This window comes from Salvelinus sp. IW2-2015, linkage group LG37 (assembly GCF_002910315.2).
Source record: "Salvelinus sp. IW2-2015 linkage group LG37, ASM291031v2, whole genome shotgun sequence".
In the NCBI taxonomy this organism is placed as follows: domain Eukaryota; kingdom Metazoa; phylum Chordata; class Actinopteri; order Salmoniformes; family Salmonidae; genus Salvelinus; species Salvelinus sp. IW2-2015.
The window spans coordinates 15,280,796-15,304,500 of NC_036876.1; the positions used below are offsets into that span (position 1 = coordinate 15,280,796).

The following is a 23,705-nucleotide window of genomic DNA, read 5'->3' on the forward strand; positions in this document are numbered from 1 at the left end:
TAGACTGCTGCGCTCGCCCCCTCACCCTCGAGCTGACACACACACACACACACACACACACACACACACACACAGGCGCACTCACCATGAGCGCTGCAGTTCCGTAAAGACACCCAGACCAACCCGGGGGGGGGGCTAAACTTCACAAACCGTCATGGCTGCTCCTGTTGGCCCGGCTACAGCCCACACAGAGGACGAGGATGAAGAGGTCAGGGGGACAGCGGGCCCGCCGATGGGACACACCCCGAGCTGGAGCTGATGCATCAGCGGCAGCATGATTACCGCTCTCTCACTCCCCTCCCTCCTTGCTTCTCTCCTTCCCAGCACGCACGATGACGCTACACTGAGAGGCCACGCGTCAGTGCAGAACACAGAGGATCCGATCTCTCTTTTCAGTGTGTGTGTGTCGGCAAATCAGCACTGCCGTGTGCTCTATTGTTCCCCGTCGCTGCGCTGAAAAGGAGCACACTAATCTCCTGTGCCCAGCCAGGCACTCTAATTAATCCCAGATTAATTGATACAGGATCCATTTCTCATCCAATCCTCCTCTCTGCTATAACAATCCATCTTCTCGGCGCTCTAACAGCGATGCCTTGGGTCATGTGCTGTGTGGAGCTTTCCCCCCCCCGCTCTTCTCCCCCTCTCCGTTTCATTCCTCCTCGCTCTCGCCCTCTCAAATTATAGCCAGTTCTCCTGTGTCCAGCAACTCTGTCTAGCTTCAGAGGAGGGCGGCCCAGGGATAAAGGGGGGAACAGGGATTGGCTGATTCCCAGGTGATTGACAGCTAGGTACCGGTGGGACAAGGAGGAGGGCTATGAAACATACAGGAAATCCAGGACAATACAGAACACTCCATCTGGGAATATTGTTTACAGTGTGAACTACATCAGTCTGAATTAACCAAGAATGTTCATGCGTGTTTAAATTTGAATCAACCACTCCTGGTTGTGAATAAATAACCTTTCCTGCAGGCAACCAGTGACTGTGTCTGGGGGATGAAAATGAACACGTAGGCTTCACCGCCCCTCAGACATATTACCAAGAGAAATATCCTGACTTACAACACCGGAACGCTGAGAATTAGAAAAGTAAAGCTCGAGAGTTGAATTACAGCCTATAGTGTGACAGCGCAATAAAGCCGAATAAATACAGCAGTAGACTAATAAAACAGAAACTCATTAGTCCTCGTCCACGGAGTCCTCGCCCACCCCCTGTCACCAGGCAGGGCTTGCCATGGCGAGACAATGGCTTCCAGGCAGGTGCTGAAAATATAGCCATCTGAGACCAGGCACCAGGGATAAGGTTCCCACCGCAGGAGATGAGAATGCCTAAGGCTAGATTGGGTTAACGGGGGAGAGGCTGTCTGGGGTAGATATACAGAGCTCACCTGGCTAGCAGGAGGACTCCAATTTCTGTCCACACCCACTGAAAGGATCGAATGGTGGATAGTGGCCTATAGTTGTAGTCAAGTGACTCTTTGGCCTCTTTAAATTGGAGGACCCCAGGTAATGATGTCACCTCATAGTTCACACTATCACAGGAGTTGGATACAATGATGGCAAATTATGGTCAAACTTAAAGCAGGAAAGTGGTACAATTTCAAACCTGGGTCAACTCAGACCCACCAGCTAATAGTAAAGCTTTGTTCCTAAAGGCAAACAGTCAACCCGAGAAGTTTTTGTTCTCAAACTAGACACTCTAATGTACTTGTCCTCTTGCTCAGTTGTGCACTGGGGCCTCCCACCCCTCTTTCTATTCTGGTTAGAGCCCGTTTGCGCTGTTCTGTTAACCTCTCTGGGAAATGTGGGACGGTAGCGTGTGGCCAACATCCAGTGAAAATGCAGAGCGCCAAATTTAAATAAATTACTATAAAAATTTTACTTTCATGAAATCACACATTCAATATACCAAATTAAAGTTACACTTGTGAATCCAGCCAAAGGGTCAGATTTCAAAAATGCTTTACYGCGAAAGCAAACAATGCTATTATCTGAGGATAGCACCCCACCTAACAATCACAGACCATCATATTTCAACACTCCCAGCGCAACACAAAATGCAGAAATAAAGATATAATTCATGCCTTACCTTTGACGAGCTTCTTCTGTTGGCACTCCAATATGTCCCATAAACATCACAAATGGTCCTTTTATTCGATTAATTCCGTCGATATATATCCAAAATGTCCATTTATTTGGCGCGTTTGATCCAGAAAAACACCGGTTCCAACTTGCACGACGTGACTACAAAATATCTCAAAAGTTACCTGTAAGCTTTGTCCAAAAATTTCAAACTACTTTTGTAATACAACTTTAGGTATTTTTTTACGTAAATATTTGATAAAATTGAAGACAGGATGATCTGTGTTCAATACCGGAGGAAAACAATGTGTAGCATGCTTTCTGGTCACGGGCCTCTAACAAACAGTACACTTCACTGGAGCCTCATTCTGAACATGGCTACTTCTTCATTTCTCAAAGGAAAAACATCAACCAATTTCTAAAGACTGTTGACATCCAGTGGAAGCGATAGGAACTGCAGGAAGGTCCCTTAGAAATCTGGATTCCCAATGAAACCCATTGAACAGAGAGTGACTTAAAAAAATTAAAAAAATCTGAATGGTTGGTCCTCGGGGTTTTGCCTGCCAAATAAGTTCTGTTATAGTCAGACATGATTCAAACAGTTTTAGAAACTTCAGAGTGTTTTCTATCCAATACTAATAATAATATGCATATATTAGCATCTGGGACTGAGTAGGAGGCAGTTTACTCTGGGCACGCTTTTCATCCAAACGTGAAAATGCTGCCCCCTATCCTAGAGAAGTTAAGGGAGTAGTACACAGTGTTGTACGAGATCTTCAGTTTCTTGGCAATTTCTAGCATTGAATAGCCTTCATTTCTCAGAACAAGAATAGACTGATGAGTTTCAGAAGAAAGGTCTTTGTTTCTGGACATTTTGAGCCTGTAATGGAACCCACAAATGCTGATGCTCCAGATACTCAACTAATCTAAAGGACAGTTTTATTGCTTCTTTAATGAGCACAACAGTTTTTAGCTGTGCTAACATAATTGCAAAAGGGTTTTCTAATGATCAATTAGCCTTTTAAAATGATAAACTTGGATTAGCTAACACAATGTGCCATTGGAACACAGGAGTGGTGGTTACTGATAATGGGCCTCTGTACGCCTATGTAGATATTCCATTATAAAATCAACCGTTTCCAGCTACAATAGTCATTTACAACATTAAAAATATCTATACTGTATTTCTGATCAATTTGATGTTATTTTAATGGACAAAACAAAAGTGATTTTCTTAAAAAACAAGGAACATTCTAAGTGACCCCAAATTTTTTTAAAGTCAAAGGTTTGGACACACCTACTCACTATTTTCTACATTGTAGAATAACAGTGAAGACATCAAAACTATGGAATCATATAGTAACCCAAAAAAGTGTTAAACAATATATTTTGAGATTCTTCAAAGTAGCCACCCTTTGCCTTGATGACAGCTTTGCACACTCTTGGCATTCTCTCAACCAGCTTCATGAGGAATTCACCTGGAATGCATTTCAATTAACAGGTGTGCCTTGTTAAAAGTTCATTTGTGGATTTTTCTTTCCTTCTTAATGTGTTTGAGCCAATCAGTTGTGTTGTGAGAAGGTAGGGGTGAAATACAGAAGATGGTATTTTACCAAATAGGGATAAGTCAATATTATGGCAAGAACAGCTAAAATAAGCAAAGAGAAAAGACAGTCCATCATTACTTTAAGACATGGTCAGTCAATCCGGAAAATTTCAAGAACTTTTAAAGTTTCTTCAAGTGCAGTCGCAAAAAGCGCTATGATGAAACTGGCTCTCATGAGGACCGCCACAGGAAAGGAAGACCCAGAATTATCTCTGCTGCAGAGGATAAGTTCATTAGAGTTACCTGCACCTCAGATTGTAGCCCAAATAAATGCTACAGAGTTCAAGTAACAGACACATCTCAACATCAACTGTTCAGTGGAGACTGCATAAAATCAGGCCTTCATGGTCAAATTGCTGCAAAGAAACCACTACTAAAGGACACCAATAAGAAGAGACTTGCTTGGACCAAGAAACACGAGCAATGGACATTAGACCGGTGGAAATATGTATTTTGGTCTGATGAGTCCATATTTGAGATTTTTGGTTCCAACCACTGTTTTTGTGAGACGCAGAGTAGGTGAACGGATGATCTCTGCATGTGTGGTTCCCACCGTGAAGCATGGAGGAGGTGTGATGGTGTGGGGGTGCTATTCTGGTGACACGGTCTGTGATTTATTTAGAATTTAAGGCACACTTAACCAGCATGGCTACCACAGCATTCTGCAGCGGTACGCCAACCCATCTGGTTTGCGCTTAGTGGGACTAACATTTGTTTTTCAACAGGACAATGACCCAACACACCTCCAGGCTGTGTAAGGGCTATTTGACCAAGGAGAGTGATGGTGCTGTATCAGATGACCTGGCCTCCACAATCACCCGACCTCAACCCAATTGAGATGGTTTGGGATGAGTTGGACCGCAGAGTGAAGGAAAAGCAGCCAACAAGTGCTCAGCATATGTGGGAACTCCTTCAAGACTGTTGGAATAGCATTCCTCGTGAAGCTGGTTGAGAGAATACCAAGAGTGTGCAAAGCTGCCATCAAGGCAAAGGGTGGCTACTTTGAAGAACCTCAAATATAACATATTTTAAATTTGTTTTACACTTTTTTCCCCCCTATTTGCCATCTATTTTTAACTGACTACCTCTTTCTTTCATCCTATGGTGTGACATGTCCTTTGGTGTGACAATTGAAATTGGAGAATGAAATGTTTTTCACCACGGGAAAACATAAAAATCATAATGGAACATGTGGCAAGTGATCTCCGCATGCCCCACTAGTAGTTTTGTGGATTTAAAAAAAGGTTTGTTAAAATTAAACGTAAATATTATTGAAAGGAAATAATGCCTAATTGTACTTCATTTCCAGGACAGACAGGAATGACAACACGTCATTTTTTCATCAAAATGATGTATCTTAAGAATAATAATTGTCATGTCACACCGGAGGACAAATTCAATGCTCAACTGTATGAAATGTGGCATTTTTTTAAAATGATAACTGACCACATACATTTCAAATATTCAGACCTAGTATCATACCACAAAAATCGATTTTTCATGCTTAAAACGTCAACCACCCACACACAGACACACGTACAAATACAGTATTCAACCCTACAAGAAGCAAAGGAGAGATTACAGAGAGAGAGAGAGAGAGATACAACCTTTGACATTGGGTCAAGAGACTGGGTACTACTGTAATATGACAAGTCATATTTTAGTGTCCTCCATCACCCTCGCATGATTAGAACCAAAAGCAGCATGTGGTTTCTTTTCACCGTTCACCTCACAGTGCTTTGAAGCGTGAAACACACCAAGAATCTCACTGCCCATAGACTGCTGAAAAAGGTACTTATCACAGTGGGAGGCCGTTCCTTCTCTTGCAAGAACAAAAGCGGTACGAACCTACCGTTTCTACATGTAGAATAGCAAAGCTCATCAGTAGTCAAAAACTTAACTTTAGGCCAATCAGAATGCGCGAACCGCCATGTTGGGGAGTCAACAGCAGAGACGACGAAAACGTTTTAAAAAGGAGGGCATTTTCTCAGTAACATCCACAGACGAGCCAGTCCCACTTCATATGCAATGTAGGCTATGGGATGGTACAGATGCAATGCACACACCACTAAAATACTTTGAGCTAGCCAACCACTGTTAGCTAGATATGGGAAAATAAAGCTTATAACACTCATCTTGTTATTCAATATGAACTTCACGCTATGCAGGCCCAGGCATGGATCAAAGCTGGCAAGACATTCAATGATATCATCAAGAGATATGCTGGACCCTATGTCAGAGAGGTGTTTTTGGGACCACATCATGTCTATTGTTCTGCTAATAGCGTTTGTGAAAACATGTTTTCAAAAGGCCTCCAGGGCCAACTGCGAAGTTCCTTACTTTTCCCCCCCTTCCACTTGCCTCTTCCATTTATTCCCATAGTAATTCGTTATGGTTTGCATTGCAAATAAGGGCATAAACTGGTTCAAGATGCCAGCAGAGTAAGTAGACCTTTAAGTAGTAAAATAAAGGTTCATTCAAAATAAATAAGACCCACAACACTTTTAACAGCACATTACTCAACACTAGTGAAACATGTCGCCTACGGTAGACCTACAGTATATCTAAATATATATATWTTTTTCATCTCTACATGTAGGTCTCCTGATTTAAACCCGATCAAACTTGTTGCAACTAAAATGTAGTTAAAATAAACACCTGCATGCTTGCCTGGCATTGATTGTGACTCCATCTCGTTCCTCGCCTTCTTCAACTCAGCCAACTCTCCCCAATGACGTGACTCTCCGCCAATAATTATATTTAGAGGATTGGAGGATTCTAAATTAATATCTAAGGGGCATAACATTTCCACACCCTAATTGTAGTCTAACCAATACTCATTTTGTCTATGGTAGGACGTGACTCTCCGCAAATAATTACATTTAGAGGATTGGAGGATTCTAAATGAATATCTAAGGGGCATTTTTCATTAGGGCAAACCTGATCTGTGAGAATATCTAAGGGGCTTTTATATAATTATAACGCAGGGTTAATAATAACTTTGTAAATAAGGATGCATTCTGAAAGGAAAATGACATGCGCAAAAGACGGTGGTATATATTTATCACAATTTCTTTAACTAATTTTGGTCTTTAATGGCAAACAAGTTCCTTACTTTTTTTTTTTTTTACTGAAATTGCAACCAACTTTCTATGGCTTGTTTAAAAAATAAACGATATTTTGGAGATGATTTCGTTTCAAATAACCGAAAGTGAGCGATTGTAATCTGAAAGGGGAAAAGGCCATTCTTGAACATGGGGTGAGACATTCTTACTAATTTGTTAATAAAGCCAGTTTGTTATTTAGAATAATTTATTTCTGTTTTTAGTGTGAGAGAAATCAAAAGCCCACCATGCCTATTTTTCTAAAATCGTCAGTCCACATGTCAAGTGAAATTCCCCCACTGTATTTACCCAAGTTCTCTCTTAACTCCAGGACCACTGACAGTTTGTTGTTGTTGCCAGATGCAGGAATATAGTGCCAGAGGAGAGACTCTCAGATTAAAAACGCCTCCATTAACTGCTACAGTTTAGACTACCAACAGATTAACTCCCCGTTGTGATAGTGTGGTGCAATGACAGAATGCCACCATCTACCACAAACGGTAGCAGCATAAGCTCGTAACTTTTAAAGGATGTACTGACATGTGTGTGTAAATGATAGATGCAAACACACACTATATGTTAATGTTTAAATGTATGTACACTCTTTTGTCTGTAATGTATTTTTCGTTATGTGTCGGACCCCAGTAAGACTAGCTGTCGCCATTGGCGCCGGCTAATGGGGATCCTATCAAATACAAATTAAAAAAACATGACCGGAGTTTTGCTTATAAGTATGTCATTCATTTGAATAGTATTCCAATGTTGGCCTCTCTGATCCAATTATGATCAAAGTAATTGTTTGATATTGTGATGTGATTTTTTTTTACTTGTCCATTTGGACAACTTAAATCTATAATCTTCTTGTCTGCCAATTCTTTTTACTTGTCCCGGACTAGAGGACAAGCGTTAACGTCGAGCAGCGTGGTCTGTTTTCTCTATCTGTGTGAGTGTGTGTGTGTGTGTGTGCTCGTGCGTACCTTCTGTATTTTCTGGGGGTGTTTCACTGAGCAGTCTCTAGGGAGGACTTTCCCAAACAGCTTCCAGCCCGGGTCTTTCTGCTCCACTGGCCGAGTGTCCTTCACTTTCTTGACAAACAGACTCCTGAGAGAGTGAGGGAGCAAGAGAGGGAAGGGGAGAGAGAGAATAGTGAGGGACAGAGAAAGATAGTGAGTGAGAACATGTAAATTAAGACATTTAAAACCCAGAGCCAAAGCTGAACACACACTGGCTCCCTTCACTAAGTCACCCGAGGCGGAGAACAGCAACAATACAAACGCTGGCTGGCGTGTGTCCATGAGATAAGCGCACAAGCGGAATTCACAGATTTAAACACAAAGCCACACAACGAGCCAGTTGGCAGTTAAAGACCCAATCATGTGAAAAGTGGAGCAGTACAGGCCAGGGACAGAGCGCTGGGCTACACTTCAATTAAAAATACCACCTCGAAATAAAGTAGGCTAGAAAGAGCACAGCGAAGAAATGTAATAATCAATGGGTTTGGCATTAAAGATGGAATCTGCATTAGGGGAAGCAGCGCCACTGTCTGCTTCAGCACCTTCGTTCTGTCTACAAAATAATAACAATAACAGAGGCGAGGTGCGTCAAGCAGCATGGTTACAAAAAATGATATCCTCTATTATATTCTGCTGTTCTATCGCGCGTGCAATGACGTCTGAAGGGAAGGAAAAAAACGTGTTTGTTGTTCACAGTAACGTATTTGTAATATCCCAATGGACGTGGCAGTTTCACCATTGAGTTCAGCTTTAAAGCAAACTGTACCGCCATTGACTCGGTTATTGTTATCACTATTGTGTTATTACATTTTTTACTTTAGTGTACTTAGTAAAAATGTTCTTAACTCCATTGTTGGTTAAGGGCTTGTAAGTAAGCGTTTCACGGTGTTGGATTCTGGGGTAGACTTTGAACATTGTTATACTCAGAAGTATAGGAACATTAGTTCCAAAAGAGACATGAGGGGTGCCATAATGACGCTTGGGAGGGGCTGAGTGCAGGGAACACGATCACATGTGGCAGTTCTGATAAGGGGAGAAACCGTTGAAGGATCATGTCACATAGCTCACTGCCCAGCAATAATGATGCCATGTTTAGCGATAAGGAGGAGACTCCACCCAAGGTGGGGTATGAATACTACAACGGGGGAAACCATGTCTGAATTACAGCTGTATAGACCCTTCGGGAAGAAGTACACTTGGTTAAGCTTCTCTAGTGTCCATGAGTTAATTACTAAAATTTAGAACCTAACAACGGTACTGTTATATTCGGCGCAAGATACAAATAAAATGGGATTTGATCTCTGTACGTGAAACAGGGATCAACATTACTGGTTAACCATTTACCGAAAATGTGTCTCATTCAACAGAGGAAACGTTTTCACATGTTCCATCGGACAACAGTTTGTGGTACCAACTAGACGCTGCTCTAATAGGCTAACACACGGACAGTCGGAACAGTATGTTTAGCTTGGGCGGACGATGTTTAGAACTGAATGCGAAATGGGTATAATAATGAACGTGGCCATCTCTTTCACATGGTCTGCATCCCTTTCAGATGGGGATACTGCATTCATTTCTCCATCAAGACAGGCTATGGTGCAGGATTCACAAAGAGACAATGGAAGGCTTCAATTAAAAACTTGAAGAGAGAGTGAAAAAGCATGGAATAAACAGCATCTGATAAACGGGCCAACTTCCTCTTCGTTAATCGAGGTGACGTAACAGGCGGATACATTTGATGACGCTAGCCAGCTCATTTCCTGCTTTCCAGCGGAGTAAAGCTTCTATTTTCTACTACTAGCCTAAGTGCTACGCAATCCATAAGGTTACTATTCGTTAGGGAAGCGGAACCTTTCGAATCACTGGATTTACAGAGTGCAAAGCAATTCGGGATAAGACACTATGGCACAGGCTTATCCAATGACTTTTTTGTTGACACAATTCCTTTTAAAAAAGGGAAAATGTGTGAATATTTGGAAAGGTACTATGAGCATAAACGGCCACGGCAAAGGGTAAATGTAACAATCTCACTGGATTACAGAATCCTAAATTCACTAGCTATACAGTATGAAGCATCTTTACTGTGGAAAAGTCATGTCAGGCCACCTTAAAATGTACTGTAACAAAGCATATGGCTTTTTGGAACCCCATTGACCGCATAATGAAAACAGTCTACCGCCTGCCTTTTGACCAACAGATCGTTAATACCTGCTCCCTGACACTCACTCACACTGAGAGCAACAAAGAAACACACAGCTGCCAACTGTAGTGTACGTATTATTGAATTAAAACCACAGAGTGAGTTACACCCGAATCTCAACAGAGAGACTCTGGAGGATACAGGTCAGTGGTCAGAGAGGGACTGCTGTTTGACATGACCATTATGACCCATATCCCTTGACCCACTCACCCCCATGGAACCCATCTCGAATTCCTTCAAAAAACACAGATAGTAGATTGACTGAGATACAGGGCCGAGGCTTGCATCTTCCCATTGAAAAATGTGGCCCGACTTCTACAGTCTATCCAAGTGTCTAGGTGTGTGTACACTTGTGCCTGCCTAATGGTTGCTAGGACCAAAAAGACCGAGACCAGAAACTGGCCAATGACTTGTTAGTCTGGGTTTCTACGGGCTCTGCTTCAAAGCACACTGTCAAGTTACCGCACGAGACAAACAGAACTCAAAGCCTGAAAACAGAACTCAAAGCCTGAAAACAGAACTCAAAGCCTGAAAACAGAACTCAAAGCCTGAAAACAGAACTCAAAGCCTGAAAGCCAGTTCAAAGTACTGCAAACCAACCATTCCAGTGTTTTTAGTTTTTATTTTACTTGCTGTGTTGTATTTACTTCGCCACCATGGCCTTTTTATATTTTTATTTATTTATACATATATTTGTTTGCCTTCACCTCCCTTATCTCACCTCACTTGCTCACATTGTATATAGACTTATTTTTTTTCACTGTATCATTGACTATATGTTTGTTTTACTCCATGTGTAACTATGTGTTGTTGTATGTGTCGAACTGCTTTGCTTTATCTTGGCCAGGTCGCAATTGTAAATGAGAACGTGTTCTCAATTTGCCTACCTGGTTAAATAAAGGTTAAAAAACAAAAAACAAAATAAAAAAAAAGTAACCGACAATGACATTCAGATCTCCTTAATGGCAAATAAAATAAGTGACCTGCTATTTCTCAGAAGGCAGGAGGGGGGGGGGAGCATTGAAGTGGATGATGTGAGGAAAAGCTTTAGCACACTCTGCTAGCCTGGATGTCTTAGCCGTGTCTGAATCCTGGTTTAGGAAAACCACCAAAAACCCTGAAAATCTCCATCGCTAACTATAACATTTTCCGCCAAGATAGAACTGCCAAAGGGGGCGGTGTTACAATCTACTGCAAAGATAGCCTGCAGAGTTCTGTATTACTATCCAAGTCTGTACCCAAACAATTCGAGCTTCTACTTCTAAAAATTCACCTTTCCAGAAACAAGTCTCTCACTGTTGCCCCCAGCTGTGCCCTCGATACCATATGTGAATTGATTGCCCCCCCATCTATCTTCAGAGCTCGTGCTACTAGATGACCTAAACTGGGACATGCTTAACACCCCGGCCATCCTACAATCCAAGCTTGATGCCCTCAATATCACACAAATGATCAATGAACCTACCAGGTACAAATCCGTAAACACGGGCACCCTCATAGATGTCATCCTAACTAACTCGCCCTCCAAATACAGCTCTGCTCTTTTCAATCAAGATCTCAGCGATCACTGCCTCATTGCCTGCATCCGTAATGTGTCTGCGACCAAACAACCACCCCTCATCACTGTCAAACACTCCCTAACACACTTCTGTGAGCAGGCCTTTCTAATCGACCTGGCCGGGGGATCCTGGAATGACATTGACCTCATCCCGTCAGTAGATGATGCCTGGTTATTCTTTAAATGTGCCTTCCTCACCATCTTAAATAAGCATGCCCAATAAAAAAAAAATTGAACTAGGAGATAGTCATTGGTTCACTCCAGACCTGTCTGCTCTTGACCAGCACAAAAACATCCTGTGGCGTTCTGCATTAGCATCGAACAGCCCCAGTGATATGCAACTTTTCAGGGAAGTTAGCAACAAATATACACAGGCAGTTAGGGAAACCAAGGCTGTCGAGTCTGCCGATAAGAATGTGGCGATTATCAAAAGACTGACTATAATGTCAAAGTGAGGCAGGCTAGCTAACATTAGCGTAGCTACCTCATTAAAATGTACTTAGGTCGTACCTCATACGTGTGTATTGTGTATTGTCTAGATACTGCTGGTTATGTAACATTACCATTTAATAATGCTAGCGAGGCAAGCTAGCCAGCTACAGGCTAGCCATGTTGTGCTAACTGGCAAATGGTGATGCTAACCGTTTAGCTAACATTATAGTGTCTTCAGAAAGTATTCACATCCCTTTACTGTAACACACATTTTAAAATTCATTAACATTGCGATTTTGTGTCACTTAACTTCTTTATGATAGGGGGCAGCATTTTCACTTTTGGATGAATTGCGTGCCCATAGTGAACTGCCTCCTACTCTGTCCCAGATGCTAATATATGCATATTATTATTACTATTMGATAGAAAACACTCTGAAGTTTCTAAAACTGTTTGAATGATGTCTGTGAGTATAACAGAACTCATATGGCAGGCAAAAACCTGAGAAAAAATCCAAACAGGAAGTGAGAATTCTGAGACTGTCAATATTCAACTCATCGCCTATTCAATTCCCTGTAAGATATGGATCTGTTTGCACTTCCTACGCCTTTCACTAGATGTCAACAGTCTGTAGAACGTGGAATGAAGCATCTAGTGTGATGTGGGGCCGGATGGGAGGTGTTTCAGTCATTGGTCTGGCAGAATGCCAGTTCCTGGTCATGCGCTTTCCTCATGATATCGCCTTGCGTTCCATAACTTCTACAGACATGAAGGAATGCTCCGGTTGGAACGTTATTGGATATATATGATAACAACATCCTGAAGATTGATTCTCTACTTAGTTTGACCAGTTTATTCGACCTGTTATATAACTTTTGAAGATCACGTCCGAGTTCGCCTGCATCTGCGCGAGCGTTTGGGCATGTGCACTAAACATGCTAGCAAAAGTAGCTACTTAGACATAAGTCATGGACATTATCGAAAAAAACAACTAGGATTCCTGAGAGTGCATTCTGAAGAAGATGATCAAAGGTAAGGGAATATTTATGATGTAATTTCGTATTTCTGTTGACTCCAACAGAGGAGAAATTTTTATTTTTGAGCGCCGTCTCAGATTATTGCATGGTGTCCTTTTTACGTAAAGTTTTTTTGAAATCTGACACAGGTCTCAGCTTGCTTTTTGACTGCAAAAGTGATTTTGATTCYGAAAATGTTGGTGACCACTGGTCTAGATACTGTTGGTTATGTGACTATCATTTGATAACGCCAGCAAGGCAAGCAAGCCAATCTAATCCAATCTGGAGCTAAAGTTAGTCTACATCTGTAAAGCATAGAATTAGGGTTTTCACTAGTTACCACAGCCCACAGTCTGGCTATATCATAAACATTCATCTTTTTTTTTTTTTAGCTTTTTGATCTTAATTTAAGGTTAGTCAAAATGACCAGTTAGGTTAGGTTTAAAATCACATTTTAAGAAGATAATTTGTAGAAATAGGCAGGTTGATGACTTGGTAACTAGTGACAACCTAAAATGAGCTTGACCAGCGTTTCTGCCCTGATGACACGAATGGCTTCATCAACGGTAATGTGTGTGATGAGAAGTTGCATAAAAACAAACACCCAGTGTGATAAACTAGTAGGTTAATTACCAAACCAAGCACCAGAGTCAATTTGGTTGTGCAGTACATCATCAAAAAGCTTCGTCCMTTCTTTATAACAAAATGCAATTTACCACTTGGCTGTCTATTATATCACRCRGTCACAGGCCCTCCCAGTCATCAKCACKWKATAAGATGAGGAAGTACATTGTTTATGAGGATTGCCTGCTGCAGTTGTTCTAGAGATGTCCACTTTGCAGCCYAACATTCACCATAGAGAAGACCAGCAAGACAGCATTCATCACGCAGACATACCCTCGCTGTGAGCATTCCTATAAATGGAACAGGAAGGACACCGTAATCAGGTTGGTGACATTGGACCTGGTCAAAAAGGTKAAAACATTTGAGTTCAATCATGTAGTAAGCAACAAAAAAAAAGTGTTAAATTGAAATGGTTTGGGATGAGTCGGGCCGCAGAGTGAAGGAAAAGCAGCCAACAAGTGCTCAGCAAATGTGGGAACTCGTTCAAGACTGTTGGAAAAGCATTTCAGGTGGAGCTGGTTGAGAAAATACCAAGAGTGTGCAAAGCTGTCATCAAGGCAAAGGATGGCTATTTGAAGAATCTTAAATATATTTTGATTTGTTTAACACTTGTTTGTTTACTACATGATTCCATGTGTTATGTCATAGTTTTGATGTCTTCACTATTATTCTACAATGTAGAAAATAGTCAAAATAAAGAAAAACCCTTGAATGAGTAGGTGTTCTAAAACTTTGGACCGGTAGTGTGTTTGAAAAGATTGAATCCATCGAGTCCATGGAACATGGGACTCACCAGACAGAGCGAGGAACAGAGGGAGGGTGGTGGCAGGGAAAATTCAGCCATCTTAGTCACCAAATGTTACGTTTGAAGGTTAGAAGTGACCACAGGTGTCAAAGCTAACTGTACTGGTTTAATCAGAACATAAAATGACCGTCTGTATACATCTCACCAAACATCTGCCTGTAGTTATTGAACTCAACCTGCAAGAGGTTTGTTTGTTGTGTTTGAGTGTGGGGGGGGGGGGCAGCTGTAGCCAAGGTACTGACAGATCTGTGTGTCTTGGTGGTGGCTAGGACACACCCGAGAAACACGGCCATCAAATCACACCCCCTCATTATATTATATGTGTGGTGGTCAGTCAGCTGTTCGTTGGACAGAATTTTTTTTTTTTCCACAATGGTCATCATCCATAACCGTCGGTAACACACTGTCTTATGTGCATGCGCCTGCTGCTGAGGAGAGAGAGCGCGGGAGCGAGGAGCCTTGGCCTAGGTTACTGTTGATTGCAAGGATGGAGGTCTTTTTCCATTTAAGTAAAACYAAAGTTAAAAAGTATGCCTATAGTGAAAAGCATACAAGGGGAATGTCCTCCGTATGGACAAGTATTTTAATATTGTAGTAGATAGGGATTTAACGATTCACCGCTACGCATCGCCCCCCCTCCCCCCCGGATTAAAATGTTTAAAATGCAAGTGTATCGTGCCACGGACCCCAAAACGATCCAAATTTAGCATGCGTCGGTCATAAAATCTATTGATATGTTACGAATCGCCGGTTCACAATTATTTTTGCTCATATTACATATTTCTACCTTCCAAAAAGACCTCATCTTTTGTGAGAAATGATGCGTCCCTCTCCTTCAGTTTCGAACAAGTCGTTTTGCATGCCAAACAACCCCAGGCAATATCAGTAGCCTAGTCAAACTGTGCACTGTGCCCAAGGCGAGGTAGGCAGCCTGTTCCTGCACATCTGTGCAGCACCTTCAGCATTCAAATGCTAAAATGGCTTGATATATATATATATATCAGGCATCTATGGGCTGTTAAGGAGTTTTACCGGAATAAAATAAAGCTACCAGAGACAACTATCATCTGGCCATACCTGCTGAATGGGGCTTACAATGGATTTTATTCTGATTGCTCAGGTTCACCATCAGTAACAGTTTTGGTAGGTTTGCTTTAAACAATCAGTGTACGGTCACTTTTAGATACGAGTGCTAAGAATGACAGAAATCCCATTCGGATTCTSSTAATTCATTTTAACAGAACATGCAAGTTGAGGATGTCATTACTGGACAATTTGAAGATGCTAGAATAACTGTCCACATTCATTTACTTTTCCTCAGTCAACAAGATGAGTAACGAAAAGCAACATCACTAGCCTATGCATAGGTGGCGCGTGAGTTTCAATTTCGGYGAAGCAAACGTTCACCATAAAAAATGCACCTTTATAATAAAGCATTCCATGCGTCACCTCATTTGCAAACGTATGCAAGATATTTTTTGTATTTTCTACTTGTGTTTTTCTTCCTAACTTTTTAAAGAATTGTTGGTTAAGGACTTGTAAAGTAAGCATTTCACTGTAAGTGACTAATACAATTTGATTTATAGGCTATATCAGATACGTTTCTTCTTTACACGTGAAAAACACATGTCATGCATTTCTACTACATGTTATAAGACTGGAGACATTAGCAGAATCTTTTTTAATACAACTAATTACAGGGTAGCCTACTCCGCTGACACTGACAAACGGAAGATTACAAGAAATCCTGCTATGCTCTGCTACGAACCATCAAACGGGCAAATCGTCAAAACAGGGCTAAGATTGAATCATACTACACCGGCTCCGACGCTCGTCTTATGTGGCAGAGCTTGCAAACTATTACAGACTACAAAGGGAAGCACAGCCGTGAGCTGCCCAGTGACACGAGCCTACCAGACGAGCTAAATCACTTCTATGCTCGCTTCGAGGTAAGCAACACTGAGGCATGCATGAGAGCATCAGCTGTTCCGGACGACTGTGTGATCACGTAGCCGACGTGAGTAAGACCTTTAAACAGGTCAACATACACAAGGCTGCGGGGCCAGACGGATTACCAGGACGTGTGCTCCGGGCATGTGCTGACCAACTGGCAGGTGTCTTCACTGACATTTTCAACATGTCCCTGATTGAGTCTGTAATACCAACATGTTTCAAGCAGACCTCCCTGTGCCCAAGAACACAAAGGCAACTTGCCTAAATGACTACAGACCCGTAGCACTCACGTCCGTAGCCATGAAATGCTTTGAAAGGCTGGTAATGGCTCACAACACCATTATCCCAGAAACCCTAGACCCACTCCAATTCGCATACCGCCCAAACAGATGATGCAATCTTTAATGCACTCCACACTGCCCTTTCCCACRGGGACAAAAGGAATACTTATGTGAGAATGCTATTCATTGACTAAAGCGTAGCGTTCAACACCATAGTACCCTCAAAGCTCATCACTAAGCTAAGGATCCTGGGACTAAACACCTCCCTCTGCAACTGGATACTGGACTTCCTGACAGGCCGTCCCCAGGTGGTGAGGGTAGGTAGCAACACATCTGCCACGCTGATCCTCAACACTGGAGCCCCCCAGGGGTGCGTGCTCAGTCCCCTCCTGTACTCCCTGTTCACCCACGACTGCATGGCCAGGCACYACTCCAACACCATCATTAAGTTTGCAGACAACACAACAGTGGTAGGCCTGATCAACGACACGARAGCCTATAGGGAGGAGGTCAGAGACCTGGCCGGGTGGTGCCAGAATAACAACCTATCCCTCAATGTAACCAAGACTAAGGAGATGATTGTGGACTACAGGAAAAGGAGGACCAAGTACGCCCCCATTCTCATCGACGGGGCTGCAGTGGAGCAGGTTGAGAGCTTCAAGTTCCTTGGTGTCCACATCACCAAKAAACTAGAATGGTCCAAACACACCAAGACAGTTGTGAAGAGGGCACGACAAAGCCTATTCCCCTCAGGAAACTAAAAAGATTTGGCATGGGTCCTCAGATTCTCAAAAGGTTCTACAGCTGCAACCGAGAGCATCCTGACTGGTTGCARCACTGCCTGGTACGGCAATTGCTCGACCTCTGACCGCAAGGCACTACAGAGGGTAGTGCGTACGGCCCAGTACATCACTGGGGCTAAGCTGCCTGCCATCCAGGACCTCTACACCAGACAGTGTCAGAGGAAGGCCCTAAAAATTATCAAAGACCCCAGCCACCCCAGCCATAGACTGTTCTCTCTACTACCGCATGGCAAGTGGTACCGGAGTGCCAAGTCTAGGACAAAAAGGCTTCTCAACAGTTTTTACCCCCAAGCCATCCATTTGATATTTGCCACGCACACTGCCCAAATTGCTCAGCCTTTCCTTATGACTGTTGGCAATGCGATTATGAATATTACATTTTTTTAAGGCTAGGGGAAGCTAATGATCATCTGTGGCCAAATCATGCTTAATAGCCTTTTGAAAGATTTCATGTATTTCTGTATAGACAGGCGTAGACTAGTTAGGCTATATAATTTGGCCAATTTAATTCAATTTACTTGAGGAATGCTTGTTTCCCCTAGTCTTATGGACGCGCCATCTATGAGCCCTATGTCAATCTACTATCCCCTTTAGTAGAAAAGCTGACCTATTTTATTGGTCAGCTTGTTGAGAAAGAAATAGCCCAAACAGACAGTTGTGGGACAATAGATCCCAAATTCATACAACCAGTAGGTCTAGGCTACATTTAAAAAAAAAACGTAAAAAAAAAAAAAGCAATGAATCTGATGGAACAGATCAAAACGTTTAACTTAAAATGTTGATAAACTATTTCTTATCATTATTAGCGCAACAATGAGCACAAGACAGCAGGCTACATGAAAATGTGCATTTGGCTACAGGACAATGAAAGAAAGTTGAAAACCAATAGAACATGAGACATAGGCTACTGGTTTTACTGGGCTCTGTAAGTCTTCATAAAATAAATTGCCTCCACGGATGTGGTCGGATTTTGCCTAGGCTACTTTGAAGCAATGTAAAACATGCCTCATAGTATGTAGTAAATCATATTTAAAAATGGGGATTCCTAGTCAGTTGTACAACTGAATGCATTCAACTGAAATGTGTCTTCCGCATTTAACCCAACCCCTCTGAATCAGAGAGGTGTGGGGGGGCTGTAAACCGAAAGGTTGCTGGATCGAATCCCGAGCTGACAAGGTAAAAATCTGTCGTTCTGCCCCTGAGCAAGATCGTTATCCCACTMTTCCCCGGGCACCGATGTCGTAGCTATGTTTTAAAAATGCATACCCCCTCCACCAAATTGCAAATTGGTGTGTGAAACGCTGATGAAACCTGCCTTCCATGCCTATGCATTTGAATGGCACACTTCAATTACCAGTTGAGAAAATAAAAAAAATAGCCCTTTTTAAAACGTGGCCCAAAAACAAAATGTTAATATACKATGGCATTTAGAATTGTTGTGCACTGATTGGGCGTATAAAAGTGCTGTGACATTTTCAAACTAAAACATATTGTTCCTGTATCGTATCAGAGCCCATGTATCTAGATACGTGTATCAAATTGTCTTGAAAAGGGAACGATGCACATCCCTAGTAGTGGACAAAGATGAGAAGAATGTTGTCACGGCCAAATGCAGACTACTGTGCAACTCGCTATTCAGGTAGGACGCAATTTTGGAACTTAGTATTTATTTTTGGTATTTAGAATCATTGGTTTTATCACAATTATTATTGTATATCATTGTAGGCCTATTTATTAATCTAATCCCGTTAAATATGCAAAACGTGTTTCATTCTGTTGAGACATTTTCGTTGGCCAAATTAGGTTCGATCCATCTTTAGTTTAAGACTTACCTTTGATATTACCCTTATAAAGTTTAGAAACATTTGGTGTGGTTATTAGCCTATTATACTGCAGGCCTATGATATGAAGGCAGTGCACACCGGCGCTCCAACAGACTCACTTGAGGCGAGGAAGAATGTTTGAGGCCTACCAGAGTTACTCCTATAAATCGAACAATATAATGCTTATCTTTATAAACATTCTGATCGAAAATGTACGCCCATGTCAGTTTTGTGAACGCAGTACCTATCTGAAAAAAATTAAGAAATGCATGTCGGTGTTGTAGCATGCGGCCGGCATTTCTCGATCGTTCTCTGGGGCTATGCCTCTATTCCTTTTTTAAAATAGTAATATCATACAGTGGACGGCTAAGCCCATGGGTCTACGTGTGCAGCGCRCGGATGCATTTAGTGCTCAAATCTCCGATAGCTGAACAGTGAGGTGGACAAATGTTCAAGGGAAGTAAAAACAAATTAAATAATAGGCCATACAGTTTCGCATATGCTATACATCGAAACTAGGGTTGAATGGTGGGAACCCAGTTCCCAAGATTTACCTCCCAAACCCACTCCCTTTTCCCAGGATAAATAACAGCGAGAAACCAGTCAATTATTTATATGAATAGCATGGTTTGAAATGGAACTGTTCAATGATATGCCATGTCTACATCTGGATTCTCTACAGCCTCTGCATGATGAATCATCAATCAGGGTGGGAAGACAAAGACCATCAAAGTATGGACGCAGTTCACAACGCATGTAAAACTCATCACGGGAACTTTTCTTTTTTTTGTTGACAGGTAGACCTAGTCTACGCTACCGTAACATAAGAGACAGAACGCGCGTCTAATTCACCCATCTCCATCTGGCTTTCGGGGGTCACCTTATTTTGTTTTATTGTAAAGATGTATTTTCTTTTTTAAACTGCCGAAAATCGGTCGAAAATCATTACTTTAAAAATCAGTGCACGAGCGAGCACTGTCTCTCTCTCCATCAACTCCATTCAAATTGAATCCAAACTAGATAATCCTGTTGTTGATTGATATATAGCCCTATACAGTGCATTAGGAAAGTATTCAGACCCTCACTTTTTCCACATTTTGTTACAGCCTTATTCTGAAATGGATTAAATAGTTTGTCTCCCTCAATCTACACACACCCCATTATGACAAAGCAAAAACTGAAATATCACAATCATATTACTAAAGAATTCAGAACCTTAACTCTATACTTTGTTGACCTGTAGTTGGGGAGTTTCTCCCATTCTTATCTGCAGATCCTATCAAGCTCTGTCAGGTTGGATGAAAAGCGTTGTTGCACAGCTATTTTCAGATCTCTCCAGAGATTTTTTATCGGGTTCAAGTCCAGGCTCTGGCTGAGTCACTCAAGGACATTCAAAGACTTGTCCCAAAGCCAATGCGTTGTCTTGGCTGTGTGCTTAGGGTTGTTGTCCTGTTGAAAGGTGATCCTTCACCCCAGTCTGACATCCTGAGCGCTCTGGAGCATGTTGTTTTCATCATGGATATCTCAGTACTTTGCTCCGTTCATGTTTCCCCTGATCCTGACCAGTCTCCCTGTCCCTGCCGCTGAAAAACTTCCCCACAGCYTGATGCTGCCACCACCATGCTTCACCGTAGGGATGGTATTGGCCATGTGATGAGCGGTGCCTGGTTTCCTCCAAACGTGAAGCTTGGCATTCCATCCAAAGAGTTCAATCTTGGTTTCATCAGACCAGAAAAACTTGTTTCCCATGGTCAGAGTCCTTTAGGTGCGTTTTGGCAAACTCAGTGGGCTGTCATGTGCCTTTTACTGAGGAGGGGCTTCCATTTCGCAACAACACCATAAAAGGCCTGATTGGTGGAGTGCTGCAGAGATGGTTGTCCTTCTGGAAGGTTGTCCCATCTTCACAGAGGAACTCTGGAGCTCTGTCAGAGTGAACATTGGTTTCTTGGTCACCTCCCTGACCAAGGCCCTTCTCCCCCAATTGATCAGTTTATTTAGTTTAACTAGGCAAGTCAGTTAAGAACAAATTCTTATATTCAATGACGGCCTACCAAAAGGTCTCCTGCGTGGGCTGGGATTAAAATTTGACAAAACATACATCACGACAAGAGACACACCACAACAATACATAAAAGAGAGAAATAAGACAACACAGCATGACAACAACATGGTACAAATATTAAATGGGCACAGACAACAGCACAAAGGGCAAGAAGGTAGAGACAACAATACATCACGTGAAACAGCCACAACTGTCAGTAAGTGTGTCCATGATTGAGRCTTTGCATGAAGAAATGTAGATAACTGTCCAGTGTGAGTGTTTGTTGCAGCTCATTCCAGTCGCTAGCTGCAGTGAACTGAAAAGAGGAGCAACCCAGGGATGTGTGTGCTTTGGGGACCTTTAACACAATGTGACTGTCAGAACGGGTGTTGTATGTGGAGGATGAGGGCTGCAGTAGATATCTCAGATAGGGGGAAGTGAGGCCTAAGACYGCTTTATAAATAAGCATCAACCAGTGGGTCTTGCGACGGGTATAGAGTGCAGTGATGTGTCCTATAAGGAGCAGTGGTGGCAAATCTGATGGCCGAATGGTAAAGAACATCTAGCCGCTCGAGAGCACCCTTACCTGACAACCTATAAAATATGTCTCCGTAGTCTAGCATGGTCATCTGAATCTAACCCTCAAAGAGATAGTAATCACACCGATGGGGAGAAGGTCATTCTTCTTACCAAACGACATCACCTTTGTTTTGGAGGTGTTCAGAATAAGGTTATGGGTAGAGAAAGCTTGGACACTAAGAAAGCTTTGTTGAATAGCTTTTAACACAGAATCCAGGGAGAGGCCAGCTGAGTATAATACAATCATCTGCATATAAATGGATGAGAGAGCTTCCTACTGCTTGAGCTATGTTGTTGATGTAAATTGAGAAGAGAGTGGGACCTAGGATCAAGCCTTGGGGTACTCCCTTGGTGACAGGCTGTGACTGAGAAAGCAGATGTTCTGACTTTACACACTGCACTCTTTGAGAGAGGTAGTTAGCAAACCAGGCCAAAGACTCCTCCGACACCATTACTCCTTAGCCAGCTCACAAGAATGGAATGGTCTACCGTATCAAAAGCTTTGGCCAAGTCAATAAAAATAGCATCACAACATTGCTTAGAATCAAGGGCAATGGTGACATCATTGAGGACCTTTTAAGATTGCAGTGACACATCCATAACCTGAGCTGAAACCAGATTGGTTACCCAAGAGAATACTATTGACCTCAAGAAAGCCAGTCAGTTGATTATTGACACATTTTTTCCAACAAAATAGAAATCGGCCTATAACAGTTAGGATCGGCTTGATCTCCCCCTTTAAATAAAGAATGCACAGTGTGTGCCTTCCATGCAAATGCGAACCTCCCCAGAGAGGAGACAGGTTGAAAAAGGTCTGAGATAGGCATGGCGATGATAGGGGCAGCAACCTTAAATAATAAAAGGGTCTAGCTTCTAGTGTTAACATGCAGAAAACCCAGGCTTTTACGAGGGCAGAAATCAGTGAAGCAGATATCAGAGCACAAATCAGAATTGGGGCTAGCAACAGTAGATGGGCCAGGGTGAACATAAACATTTCCAGATATAATCAGCAGTAATACAATCAGGGCACAGCAGAGGACAGGGAGAGCTGTGCAGTGTTGATTTATAACATTTGAATGTCCATTAGATGGCAACAAGATCCTATTGTCCATCAATTTGAGTTTATTTTATTTTTACAGGGACAGTGCACATTAATCAACGTTTCAGTAAAAGTGCCGGTTTTAGCCAGCCGGKTAATTTTCAACCGCAGTCCCTGGGCAGGTTATTAAAAACAATTACAATATAGACAATCATTGAGCAGTGAGCACACGCAGAGCAACATAGGACAAGCAAGAGGTAGCATACAGACAGAGCAACATGGAACAAAAAGCAGCAAGACAAAATTCATAAAAAGCAACAAAGTGTTTCCACACCTCACAAGCTACAACGTGGCGGAGAAATGTTGTGTATTTCTGAGCGCCGTCTCAGATTATTGCTTGGTATGCTTTTTCCTAAAGTAAAAAAAAAAWATCTGACACAGCGGTTGCATTAAGAACACGTGTATCTTTAATTATATGTAAAACATGTATCTTTCATCAAAGTTTATGATGAGTATTTCTGTTATTTGACGTGGCTCTCTGTAATTACTCCGGATATTTTGGAGGCATTTCTGAACATGGCGCCAATGTAAACCGAGATTTGTGGATATAAATATGCACATTATCGAACAAAACATAAATGTATTGTGTAACATGATGTCCTATGAGTGTCATCTGATGAAGATTATCAAAGGTTAGTGATTAATTTTAACTCTATTTCTGCTTTTGTGACTCCTATCTTTGGCTGG

The 23,705-nt window shown here is 42.1% G+C and overlaps 1 protein-coding gene and 1 long non-coding RNA gene across 3 annotated transcripts in view; both read right to left on the reverse strand.

The window, feature by feature from the left end:
- The window catches only part of LOC139023852 (uncharacterized), a 278,919-nt gene that overhangs the window by 69,095 nt on the left and 186,119 nt on the right, over positions 1–23,705 (reverse strand). The window lies entirely within an intron of this gene.
- The window catches only part of tbc1d14 (TBC1 domain family, member 14), a 79,209-nt gene that overhangs the window by 33,355 nt on the left and 22,149 nt on the right, over positions 1–23,705 (reverse strand). Inside the window, exon 4 of one of the 2 annotated variants that reach the window (XM_023982221.2) lies at positions 7,769–7,892. In XM_023982221.2, the coding sequence (XP_023837989.1) occupies positions 7,769–7,892 (124 nt within the window). Of the gene's footprint in view, positions 1–85; positions 663–7,768; positions 7,893–23,705 lie in introns of those variants that run through there. The other variant, XM_023982223.2, reaches the window with a different exon arrangement.